At 37.5% G+C, this 13,624-nt stretch overlaps 1 protein-coding gene across 1 annotated transcript in view; it reads right to left on the bottom strand.

Annotated features, from left to right (window-relative positions):
- SNX25 (sorting nexin 25) overlaps nt 1–13,624 on the bottom strand; it is an 81,684-nt gene that overhangs the window by 55,961 nt on the left and 12,099 nt on the right. Inside the window, exons 2-3 of the mRNA XM_085058788.1 lie at nt 12,904–12,988; nt 3,894–4,110 (exon numbers count right to left, since the gene is read on the bottom strand). Coding sequence (XP_084914914.1) covers nt 3,894–4,110; nt 12,904–12,988 — 302 coding nt within the window. The remainder of the gene's footprint in view (nt 1–3,893; nt 4,111–12,903; nt 12,989–13,624) is intronic.

The following is a 13,624-nucleotide window of genomic DNA, read 5'->3' as shown; positions in this document are numbered from 1 at the left end:
TATCTAGTTCCAACCTCATGCCATGAGCAGGGACACCTTCCACTAGACCAGGTTGCTCAAAGTCCCATCCAACCTGGCTTTGACCCATGCTTCGAAAGGAGACATGGTCTCCCAGCACTTTTCTTCATTTCTGGCCTCTGCTGGCTATTTACCTTGAGCTGTTTATTACTTAGTGGATTTTTTGAGATGGTTAAAATAAGCCAGAGGAAAGCAGGAGCAAAGGAAAGGACTGTAGCACCCTTCCTCATTCTGGAAGGTCTCAGCCTATTTTCATCCCTTCAGACATCCTGATTAATCACAGATTGAAGTTCGTCAGTTAAAACAGAACAGAAAAGAAATTTATGCGTCCAACATGCAGCTGGTCACAAAACACACAAACTTCACTCTGAGGTGAAGAAAAGACATCTGTCCTCCTGGGCACGGATGGTTTCTTTCTGCTATGTTAGTGGATTACTTATTATCATATAGAAAAACTGAGACAAAGTGGCCCAGGTGGTACCCCCTCCAAAGACAGTATAAGAGGTATTTAAAACTTCATAAGCCACCACACAATAGACAAAATGCCCTTTGCAGACATGCTGCAGTATGAACTCAGCGGCAGAAACGAGACTCAGTGCTCCAAGGGGTATCACAACAGGAAAGATACCTTGCTGTAATTACATCCTCTCTTCCACTATATTTATCATCCAAAATTAACTGGATTATGAGATACAGAGGGAAACATAAATGCCAATTTACATTAACTACTGTCTTTAAAACGTTAACAGAAAATAAAGTAGCTCAAGCAGATCTGTTCCCTATGTTATGAAGGTGAAGTTTTTGTGTTTGAACTGTGGCAATTGTAATTTAACCCAGAAGGCAGCTGAACACCACATAGCCTTTCACTCACTCCCTCGCACTCCCACAGTGGATGAGGGAGAGAACCAGAAAAAGATAAAACTCCTGACTTTGGGGTGACCCAATTGCAGCCTGCAGGTCCCTGAGGGGAGCTGACAAGAAAGGTGGAAAGACCATATATACAAAAGCCTGTAGTAAAAGGACAAGGGGCAAGGGCTTCAAACTGAAGGAGAGTAGGTTTAGATTAGATATTAGGAAGAAGTTCTTCCCAGTGAGGGTGGTGAGGCACTGGAACAGGTTTCCCAGACAAGCTGTGGATGGCCCACCCCAGGAACTGTTCAAGGCCAGATCTAGGGAAAGGTGTCCCTGCCCACAGCAGGGGGTTTGGAACCAGATGATCTTTAAGGTCTCTTCCAACCCAAGCCACTCTATGTTTCTACGACTTGAGACAAAGATAGTTTAACAGAACAGAAAAGGCAGAGAAATTATTAATAATAATACAATTAGAATATATAAAACAAGTAATGCACGATGCAAATGCTCTACACCTGCTGTCCGATCCCTAGCCAGTTGCTGAGTGACATGTCCCAGACTTTCCTCCTAATTTATATACTAAGCATGATACCATATGGTATGGAATATCCTTTTGGCCAGTTTGGGTCTGCTGTCATGGCTATGTCACCTCCTAGCTTCTTGTATCACCCACCCCTTCAGCCTCCTTACTGGCAGGGCAGTACGAGAAGCTAAAGTCCTTGACTTACCATAACACTGCTTAGGAACAACTAGAACACCAGTGTTATCAACATTATTCTCAACCTAAATCCAAAATACAGCACCGTACCAGCTACTAGGAAGAAAATAAACTCTAGCCCAGTTGAAAATCAGAACAGCAATATAGAAAATAATTGAAGGCTTCCAAGGTAGAAGTGACACACTGCAATTCTCAGTCTACAGCTTAAAATGTCAGCAGGTTCTAGCACACTCTACAGTGATAGGCAATTTTGTACAAAACACATTACTGTTAAATTACTGTTAAAACCCCAAATTCTCTTAAAAACACTATCAGCCTAAACACTATTAGAATATTTGCTCTGCTTTCAGGTTTATCACAGGCATGCTCAGATCACTTGGCAGCACAAATTCCATCTGTAGAGTATGACCACAATGTCACCTTTCTGCTGACTTTGCAAGAGCCTGTACATAGCATTTAAGCTGTCTCTGTGTCTGCTACGAAATGGTAAGCCCTGTGCAATTTCCATACAGCTCCCTGGATTTTTTGAGCAGGTTTGGATGAGCAGCATGAGGATATTCTAGCGCTTTACAACTTGCGTCATGCAGCATCATGTTGTTGATTAGCCAGGTACATTAGAACCGGACCTTTCTCCTTGTAAATTCACAACCTTGCAGTCTGCAAAAAAACCCAGTCAACGGGTCCACTTCCAGCCTTTATAAATTGTTCAATTAGAACTGTCAGGTTGGTTCATTTGGGCTTTTTTTAACCTGCTCTCACACTAATTCTTGATAGGACTCTTTTCATTACCATGTTAATGTAGCCTATCTTATCCAGCACTAAGGTGGATCGACTACTCCAAGTGAAAAAGTTAACTGGAAAATAACCAAGAGAATTTATTTTAGTTCTATATAGTGGAACTAACAATCCAACAAAGACCAGATGAAGTAGTCATAATTCTCAGTAGATAAGAAACCTCACCAACAATCAGCAATAATACTTAATAATTCTGCAATTCTAGATCCTACATCCCCAGCTTCAAATAGAAAACCGTTTAGACTTAAAAAAACCTGAAAAACAAACATCAAAAAGGAAAAATTCAACTTCCTCATTCCTTAAATATTCAAATCAAATTCTTCCCAAAAGCAAGCACTTTATTGTGATAAAGGACAAGTGCAAACATGGCACCTAAAGATCAAGGAGCACACTTAGGAGTTTTACCTGACCAAAAGATTTCTACCTCATTCCAAAGCTAAAAGGAAGTAGTATCTAGAAACCACTGCAAGATCTACTCCAAAATACAGACACATTAATTTCTTGTTTTCCTGAATGTAACCACCCTTTAGTTTCTCTTCTGTCTTTATTTTTACTGTGCATTAGCTTACATGAAAAGTTAACTAGGATGCACCACAAATACAATAACCATATCTTCTAATCCAGAAGAGACAGAAGTGTCAAGGGTAACAGATTTGTCACTGACAGAGCACAATTGTTCTTTTTGGTCTGAAGAGGTATCAAAAATATATGGATCTAACTGTACACAAAAAAACTTCACAGAATAAAATGTGTAGTCTAAATCTGAATGACCAAAGCATATTCCAATTAGGATAACAAAATGCAGGTAAGTGCAGATATAAGCCCAAATTCCATGCACAATTAGACAAAATGTGCATTCAGATGTGGGAACTGCATAGGCTAAGAGTTCCCTTTTGCAATTTGAATTTGGGTGGAACTATAGTGTTCAGTGGAAAGATGGCTTTTTCAAGTGGACAAAGAGATCCTTCCCAAAGAGGAAATTTATGAAATTAGCAAGATAACCTAAGCAGAGAAAGAAAATACAACCAACAATTTTTCCAGTAGAAAAACCTTGTTACTGCAGGACAGGCCACTAACAGAAACCACAAGGCTTTGCCTCCCAGGGCCACAAGAAATGGAAAACTGAATGGAATTAATCCTGCTGCTATTCTGGTAAAGGTGCAAATAGCTATCTTCTTGTCTGTTGACTGCACTGCCAGTGGCCCTTCTTTCCCTTGCAGGTTCACACTACTTTGCAGGAACTACTCACACAGCCCACCTCCTACTGTGAGCAAAGAATTCATGGACTAAACTGAAACAGCAGTGAATCCAAACTTCCAGAAAAGGGAGTCCAAGTGTTTCCTTACAGATGTCCTGAAGCCTGCTTGAGCTCTGAAACCAGTAATACACTTGAATTATTTTATCAGTTTCCTACAAAAGCATTATATACAGTCTTCATCACTTTGATTTAGCACATCTGTAAGTAAAGAGAGAAGCAGAAAATTCCATCAAAATGTGGTTTTGTTTTTACCTGGCATTGGCTCCTTTAAGGTCACAGAAGTGAGAGAGTAAAGCTTTCACTACATCATTGCAGACAACTTTAACTACATCAATGTGACTCAGCCTCTGTCGCAGCTGCTTGGCAATCTCCCAAAAGTCTTCAGATAGCAGCTGGTACAGCTGCCCCTCATCTCTGCTGAGATGCCCATACCAGGACAGGATGTAATCTCTATAGCTGTAGTCAAACACTGAAAGGAGAAACAAAACAATAAATAGCAAAAACTGCAAAAGGACAAGGCACATCATGACAAGACAAGTGTAATCCTCCACCCTTCTCAGAAACTGTATGGGTAATAGTTTTCACATCTACTTCTTGCCGAAGAAAGTAAGGCTGGCGAAGTTACAGCAATCTGCACCTAACAGGTTACTGTAGGTCACTTCAGAAAGCAAAGCCCTTAAGTGGATTTGCTCAGACAGTCAGGTTACCAGCTACACACAAACCTCAGACTAATACCTGTATCTCAGCAGTAGCTTTGGTTATATGAACTGTCATATAATCTGACAGTGTCTCAAATGTTGCAGACTGAGGCCAGCCTTCTTTACACAGGAATTGAATTGTCTCCATTCCAAAGTCATAGCTGAAATGGGGAGGCGGTAAGATTTTTGTATTTCCAGAGACATATACAACACTGAACACCACCACAGAAAGTATATTATAGGATCAGAAGAGCTAAGAGAGAACAAGTGGATTAGAGAGACCAGATGAACTTCAAAAATGACGAAGCATTCCAAACCATACTGACAGGCAGTAATTGCAAATATTACTGTAATTGCAAATCCCATGGCAACACTGTCTTCTACCATTCTGACTTTACTTTTTGACATTTGTGTGTCACCAGTTTCACTGATGTTTCACTCTAGCAAATGTTCTGGTGGTCTAAGAGGGAGCAGGAACTGTTCAGAGAGAACACATGAACCATTTAGTGGTTGCAACAAGATGGGGGAAAAGCTGGAATTGTAAGAGTCAATTTGCATCTACCAGAGCAATAGCAAAAAGGGGGGAATAAAGTCATGTGCCTAGTAATTTGAGCAACTTCTTTACCAAACATCCTGGTTTCAAACTTTCATATCAAAAGTCCACCTCATTTGTCAGTGCAAGCCCATAGAGCAAAGTAATCACAAGACTCCACTATTTCTTACTTTCTAATTTGATAGAAGTTGCTTGCTTGGCAGTTTATTGTCTGGAAATCTCCCTGGCACTGGCGACAGTGAACTAATATCATATTAATAGGACAACAACTTAAATTCAATATTTTCACCAGCCTTTTCATGCAAAACTAGCAAACCTCAACCAACATCACTTTGATAAAAACATTGCAAGAGAAATGGCTAAAATTGATAAAAGTTTCTAGTCAAATGCTTCACAAATTAGTTTTCTGAAGTTTATAAAGAAGGAAACTGAGTCGCTTCAATGAGTATGCTGAAATATAGTTAAAAGCATTTTACTAAGTAATTTCAATACTTTTTAATTAATAATTCAGAAAATAATCCACAGTTCAATAAACAAATAAATAACAGGTTTGAAGTTTTTATTCTTTTTTTTCTAATTCAGGAGAGAAAAAAGTATGCAGAGCCATATAGCAGGATAAGAACTTCCAAATTCTTTTTTAAAATAGATGAAACACTTCACTGAAAACTCTCACCCACAAATACCACAGAGTGACAAAAACAGTTATAATAAGTAGCGGTCTTCTGATAAGCAAGCAGAGGAATAATCTGTCAATACACCAAAGAACACTGGGAATAGCATTTTAAAATCTGACATTTTATTACTTGTCTCAAGTCTTCCATCAATACACATTTTAAGTATCTATTTTTCCACAGCTGTCCCCACATCCTCCTGCAGCCACCTTTTCTTATAGCTTAGTTACTCTCTCCTGTTACAAGATCTGAAATGCAGTGGAAAGCTGATCTCAGCACAGATTCTTCCTTTACATCTACTACATAAGAGACCAATACTTTTTCAAATGCATTTGCAACACACTGCATTGTGGTATTTTTTAATCAGCATCACTGGCAAATAGTTACTTTTTCTGATTTTCTTACAGACACCCTCTCTATCCTTTGCAAGGGTGCAAAGTTGCTGTTTCTTCAGCATCTTTTGTCCAAGAAAACAATCCATGATATGGAGCAGTGGCTCCTACAGAAGGCTATTTGACAGAACTCTACAAAGTAAGCACACAAGAAGAGCAAAACTTGTATCACAATCCCTGACAATACATTCTCTTTCAGAGAAAATCTATTCCTAATGACTCTTAATTTATAACTATTTTTAAGCAACTCCTCTACAAAATGAGCTCAGTTTCCAGCACACTACATATGACATTCTTTTTGATTCCTTTTAGCCACTCACAAATTCTGTCACATTCAATGTGAAAGAACCACAAAATCTATTGGAGATATCACACTATAGACAAAAGATCATCAGTCACCACCAAAAATCAACAATGCAATTATCAAACATTTCACTTGTGTTTAACTCTGCCAGTTACATACTTTCATCACCTTAAAATGATTACATGTTTTAAACCATATTTTCCTGCACCTATGTTTTATAACTCTCTTACTTTATATGTCTTCTATAGCTTTCTTGTCACTTCTGAACCTTGTTGCCCTTCCTGCATCACAACAGTGCTGTTCTCTATAAAATTCAGGTGTCTTTAGAGCCCACGATGTATGTCCAAGTGAGGAGTGGGATAACTTTTAGGATTTTATTTATTTATTTAAACAAATAAATAAAATTGTAAAAGGACACCAGCCACAGACACTAACAGCAGTCAGTTTAAGACTGGGTAATATACTGTCTTATCCATATGTTGTCCTGGCCACGGTGTGCAGTTGCTGTTTTAGTTTCATGCCCATTGATGTGGCTGGTGCCTTTTCACCACTCTAAAGAAATACAGAAAACAAATGTAACAATTTTATAGAGAGCAGCTTGCTCCCTTCAGAGGAAAAATCTGCTCATGCATCTATTCTCATTATTTTTATGCTACATGTTCTCTAAAGCATTGAAAACAACAGTCAGAAGACAAGGAAGGAATAAAAAAAGAAGCAGAACACATTCAGGACAGAACCTTACTACCACTAACTCATCCACTACAAACATGAAACAAATTTCTTCTGACCAAATCAAATGTAGCGACCACAATGAGTCTGGTGCAAAACTGTAGATACTTCTTCCAGGATTTTTACACTAGTTCAGAAGATCCAAGTCCCAAGTTATAACAATGTGATTAAAAGGCAGTCCCATGTGAAATTGAAGTTGAGCCTGTTCAATTACTCTTTTTAAATACTGTAAACTAGAAGAATGTTGGGAGTAGAGAGCCAGAAGCTTGTGTGGAGGTTTAGTGAGGACACTCCTCTAGACCATTCCTTCATTCCTACTCCCACATGTCCTACAGTAACTGCTATCCCTTCTACCACATTCATTCAAAGGTTCAGTGGCACCACCAGGATCTGTGGGTCAGACTGGCTTCAAATTTGCAGTTTGCAGAGCTTCACACTAGATAATTTTTATATTGCTAAGATTCATTACTCAACTTCATTAAAAATAACAAAAAGCTGAAAAACAAGGATTAAATTCCTACTCTTTTTCTTGATGCAATATTAAATAACAGAGCATAAATATTCTCCCTATGCAAAACCAGACACAAACTTCCAAGTTTCAACAAGAAGTAACTGTCCTTTCCTGAAAGCACTGGAGAGGCCAGAACCACTACATTTTAGTCAAATCTAAAACTCTCCTGTGACTATATGAACAAATGAAGAAAAGGTATAGCTACAACACTGGCTTGTGTTATTCTAAAGCCGCAAGCATTGCAATCTGTAAAACAGAAATACAAGGCTAACATGAATTATGTTAGGATCCTGCGTGAGGAAACCACCATCAAAATGCCAAGAATCATTACCAGAATTCTGTGCTTCTACAACACTAGATCTAACATGCATGATGGGGTCATAAGAAACTATACTTTTAGAAAAATACTTCCAATAAAAAAATTAACAAAAAAAGATGATGGACTATACCACATCTAAGTACCTGTCAAAATACTGTTCTAGAGAAGTAAATGCTTAATGCTTAGTTGCTTCTTACAGCCACTACCTTTTCCCCCAGCCAAAAGCCAATTCAGACCAAAAAAATATCCCAAACATCAACAAAAACCAGAATTAAAATATTAAAACTCCTGCATCAAAGAGGGGTTTACAATTGCTAATAAAATTACTAATAAATACTCTGAATATTCACCTTTATAATTTCCAAGACATTAACATTTAACTTGAAAGAGTTGAAGGCCATTATTCATTCACTGTATTTTAGATCTCATTATGTTTTAGCTATGCAAGTTAAGAAGATGAGGTTTTATGCTTAATATTACCTTCATTTACTTGAAGCGTCTCATGCCCACTGAATCTTTACTTAAGACCATGGTGCAAAAGGCTGGCAAAATGGTGCCTAAATGCCAACACTTTAGTGAGTGTGAATCTACCCCAGTCATTAGCAACAGTGGTTTAAAAAATTCAGTTCTCCTCTAAAGTTTGTGTTTGGAAAACCACTAGCATTTCTTGGTTTACTTGCATATTGAAATCCTGTGACACTGCCAGGTTTAGCAGCCTAGTGATAACTCATGTTATCATTGTGCATGGATGGATGGGTCCTGTGCAAAAGGGATCCCTGACAGTCTCCCATTCCACAATCTTTGGTTCATTTTTATTAAAATTTTCCAGGCATTTGTGTCTTTACTGGTTTTTTTAGGAAAAAAAAATGAAAATGTCCAAATACATAAACTATAGAGAAAAAAATGTGTTAAAAATATATACAAAATGTATTAAAATTTTAAAAATCAGACAAGTTTATGTTCAAATAAATTTCCACATGCACCCTTTGCCAAGAGTTCTTAGCTTCAAGTGTTTGAATCCCAGTAACAGAGAGAACATAAATTCAAATTGTTTTGCTGATATTGTGGACCAAAAAACCCCATTTTCTGAAAGCTTTTTGGATGGAGAAAACAAAAAATACAACAAACCCAGAGCAACAGGTTTTCAAGTAGGGTGCTGGATCTACTACAATTTTTTTTCTAAATGTCAACGTGTGCATCTTAAATTGGGAAAGGAGACAGAGTTTTTCCCAATCTTTCTGCAAAGGGAAGTACTGCCTTACATCCCTAACAGATTTCTTCTAAGAGATCAACACAGACAGGCAAGATCTGATCCATAGGGATAATCTAACTAATTCCCCAAATATTTCCAACAAGATCACCTCAAGGCAGGGTTGAAGGAAGATAACCCACTACAAAAGAAGAGATAGCTCTCTGGCAGAAATATTTTAAGAGCTGAGAAACACAGGTGAATTTTCTCAGCAGAACAATTTCACCAATAGAAGTTCTGCTGGGATTTGAGCTATGGCTCTGTTTTACTTACTCATAAATGACCCAGTAAAGGAGCTAAGTGATATGAAGACCATTTTTCTTGGCACTACTAAAACTGCAGAGACAAAGACTGACTGTGAAGAATAACAAAAAGACCGCAGGATGTGGAGCAATAAAAATGGAAAATGAAATTCAGTTCCTGGGAGGCCAGCTACCCCCACAGCAGATCAATCTACTGACAGCTACAACCTCAGCCCAAGCAGTACACACTGTGCAAAGCAGGACAAGTCTGACTGAGCACAGCCTCTCCCAGGAGACATCTTACCACGCTACCATGTGTGGCTGGAATTCACACAAGCAACAGGTAGCACTAAAGGGTATTTTTGGAAGTGGCTTATCTTTTCTTTTTATAAGATAAATGAAGGGTAAACAGAAATCAAATCAATCTATCAGGAGAAAACCGTATTTCAGTGTTAGTTACTCAAGTACTACAAGCTGAAAAGGAAACTTGGGGTTGACAACTAAAGGCGTTTTCTTTCTGCCATATTCAAGGAAAGTCTCTTTATAACCTTACACTTGTTCAGATTTTGAGCGCTTAGATTTCATAAAACACAAAACACTGTAGCAGCCTCATTCATAGATTCCCCTCACCTGGTATCTACAGCTAAGGCAAGTATGCTATAATTAATAATGAAGCAGCACTCTAAAGCATCAACATTTTACACTACTCTGTTCTTAATGGAAAATACCAAAGACATTTAGGACAGAACTTTAAACCAACAAACATACACAGAGGTTCCCTCTTGGTGGTGTTTAGTGTGACGCACATTGTATAAGGATGATTCCCAACAATTTTGTTACATGGGCTCTGGCAAGACAAGAAGCTATCCAAGACACAGGTAACCATTATGAGCCAGTGACCATCACAGGAAAATAACCTAAACATCTAACAGTTATTGAAATAAGACTGATGGTTGAAACAGAAACATGTATGATTGCTTCAGTTAGATCAAGGATATGACTGATATCTATCCTTCCAACTACATTAACAGACTATGATGTGAATATCGGGAAACATGCAGTAAAGCAAGGGGCAGCTTGAAGTGACACAGAACCTCAGGTGGGCCACTCTAAACTCAAGAGAGAAAAGTTCACACAGACTGGCTATAACACCAGCAAAAGCAAGGCATGACTAACAGTCAATAGGCAGGTCTGGAGGGGTGCAAGGTAGTTAGCAACTAAGAGTAAACCCCAGACAAACTTAATTACACAATGATAAAAAACAGCTGAAGAAATCAGAATTAACCAAAGGGCAATTTCTCCATACCCAGCAACAGCATTTCTGAAATCAAATTACATTGGTTTTCCCAAAAGTGTAATCCATGCATCTCTAAGGTAATGTAACAAGAAGTGAAATCTGTTCAAAAAAACCAACCAACCAACAAAAAAACAAAGCCAAACAATCAAAAAACCAAAACAACAACAAAAAAATAAAACACCAACCAAAAAACCCCACACACCAAAACTCTGACTGTGATAATCTAACAACACCTACTCTTAAACCTCAGGTGGCATTAGGACTCTAAATGGTCCCCAAGATTAAAACCTCATGACAACTAAATGTCTTCTAGGTAAATGAACAAGGCTTTCTAAAGCATTTTGTTGGGTAGCACATTACCTCTAGATAGCAAAAAGTGGTCCAAAATTCCTGGGATTTATAAATACTTTAATCCTGATCAGTGCAAGACTGGAAATAAATACTGGAAATAAATGGTATTTTTTATGTCTCTAGTAATAAATTTTTATTTAACCACAAACTTGCAAAAAAACCCAAAAAACCAAAAATATTCACATCAAGACAACTACAAATTTCAGAACTGTCACGGGCAAGAAGTTATGTCTATTTTCATTGAGACTGATCATTTTGTGCTAATAAAAAAATAAACTATTGCTTTTGGGATTGCATTCAGTATCTCAAACTTAAGATGACTCAGTCACCTTTCAAACCCAAAACAATTTGTATGGTAGAGCAAAAAGTCTCATCTTTGTTGAACTGCAAAACAGAGAAGTTGGCTCCATCACTTAGGCCTGGAAGAAATAAAATTAAATCTGACAAGTTTGCTCTCCAAAATTCAGAGTGAGAATGGAGGGTAAAAGCTACTCTGAAAACAGAAATAGCAGAAAGGCATGTGAGCTGTCACAACATAAGGTACTTAACTCTGAAAAATGAATCATTTAAATATTAGCAACATCCTTTCAGTCTTACTGAGTAGGGATGGCCTCATGCATCCAACAGAATGATCTGTGGGATAAACACATTCAATGAAGATAGCTCCCATATTTTTACAGAAACAAGTTACTCCTACATGCAAGCAACAGGAGGGAAGCGTAACACAACTATCTTTCCCTCGATATTCCACAATACCTGTTGTCTGTCTCCAAATAATCCCACTACCCCAAATTCTATGATTATGTCAAAGCTTTGTTTCAAATTCCGCAGCAGGTTATCCAAAATGTAAAACACACCTATGAGACAATACAGGAAATAACTTTTTTGTGCTTGTTTCTACATGAAATGTTTATGTCGCTGTTGAGCAGCTAGCAGAGTAAAGAGGTCAGTTCTCAGCGGCAGGAAGGAAAGACCTTTATTGTTTTGATTTCATCATATATATAGAGTTTTCAAAAGTCACCCAGATTGGTCGGCCAGAGGCCTCCCCCAGGCCTGATTGGCCAGGCCTGCACCATCCAGATCTTGGGACACTGTTTTTAATAACATCCAAACTTTATCTTTATTTATAAAACACAAAAACAATTCTCATGGGAAAAGCCTGTGCTAGCCACATGTTTAGACTCTACTATCCTTTTCACATCATCAGGAATCCCCTAATCTGACTGATTCCAGATGAAAATACCTCCTAAGAATAAATTATGATAATGTTAAAACAGTTGACCTTCAGAAAACATGACATAGGTAGGTAAAGTGTTCTAATTTTATATTTTAGCTACACGTCCTGCTAATTCATAAAAATAACTTTAAAAACATAACACATACCAAGTTGTCATAAAACAACAAACCTGTTTAAAGCAATGATAATTCTCAAAAATACTCTCAATTTATGAAAAAGACAGGAAAAAGTGCCACAAAGAAATCTTAAAGGAAAAGGTATTCAAAATTAAATAAAATATCTACAAAAGGCCTGTATCTGACTGTATCAGCCAGAAACACAAATGTTGATTTAAAATTCTGTTTTAATGGAAAGAATTACACTAAATGGGAAGACTGTATGCAGAAGTCTACAGGATTTCTCAATTCAGGAAAACCCAGTCAAGAATACTTTTAGTGTTACCCTTTGCTTTGTTCACAAGTACTAAGGACTGTATTTCAATGCATTTCTGTAAAAAAGTGGCCACTAAAATGTGAAAATACCAGTAGAATTTTAAAAACATCATCCCATTACTTTCCACAGTGGACTTCTTGAGATGACTAAGACCTTGCCATTTTATTTTATATCATGGAAGAAACCATGGTCATATTCTAAATTGTGTAGTTATAGTTTGCTAAAAGGACAAGAGATATTCAGACTCTAATGCACATTTGACCAAGTTAAGACTCACCTTCTTTCAGTGCTTTATCCATATTGTGAGAAATAACCACTCTCCTTGATTGGATTGAATCATGAGAGCTTCCAGACCAATTACTCTGAAATTCAAACAGAACATACATCATAAGAGGAAGGAATAAACCAAAAGTAACAGAAGGAATAAAACTGGAATTCAAGGCAATAGTATTGTCTTTACACAAATACTGTCACCCCATATGGTTAAAACAGAGGAGTGTCAATTGTCTTTGAAGTTATTATACGTTGTTCATAAAGCACACATTAACACTCGTGTATTGACATTGTGCAACTTGCAAAATTGTCTTAAGTTAGGGTTTTTTGGTAGAAGGGAGCTGTATTTATTTGCAATTCAGTGCGCTGAGAATAGGACATGCACGTAACAAAACAACTGGAACTCTTCTATTCAGTATTTTCACAGCAAATAAAATATCTTTATAGCCTGCTGTGAAAATGGATTTAATTTAGCCTCATAAACCACTTTTAAAACAAAAGAGAAGCCTTTATATCTGCTACAGTAATTTTGGTTCACATTCTTTTGGGCTTCTTTCTTCCAAGATACTTCTGGCCTTCTGCATTTTAAGCTGCTGTCCTATAAAAATATTTGTCTATTTTAGAGTATTCACTCCCACGGTGTCCAAACAGGTGGGTGGATGGAGAAATATTTTTCAGGGTGTAGACAAAGAGCAGTGATTCATTATGTATTTATATAGACAGGA

Source organism: Lichenostomus cassidix, chromosome 4, assembly GCF_008360975.1.
Source record: "Lichenostomus cassidix isolate B80296 chromosome 4, HeHo_3.0, whole genome shotgun sequence".
Taxonomy (NCBI): domain Eukaryota; kingdom Metazoa; phylum Chordata; class Aves; order Passeriformes; family Meliphagidae; genus Lichenostomus; species Lichenostomus cassidix.
This window is presented reverse-complemented; position numbering and strand designations above follow the sequence as displayed.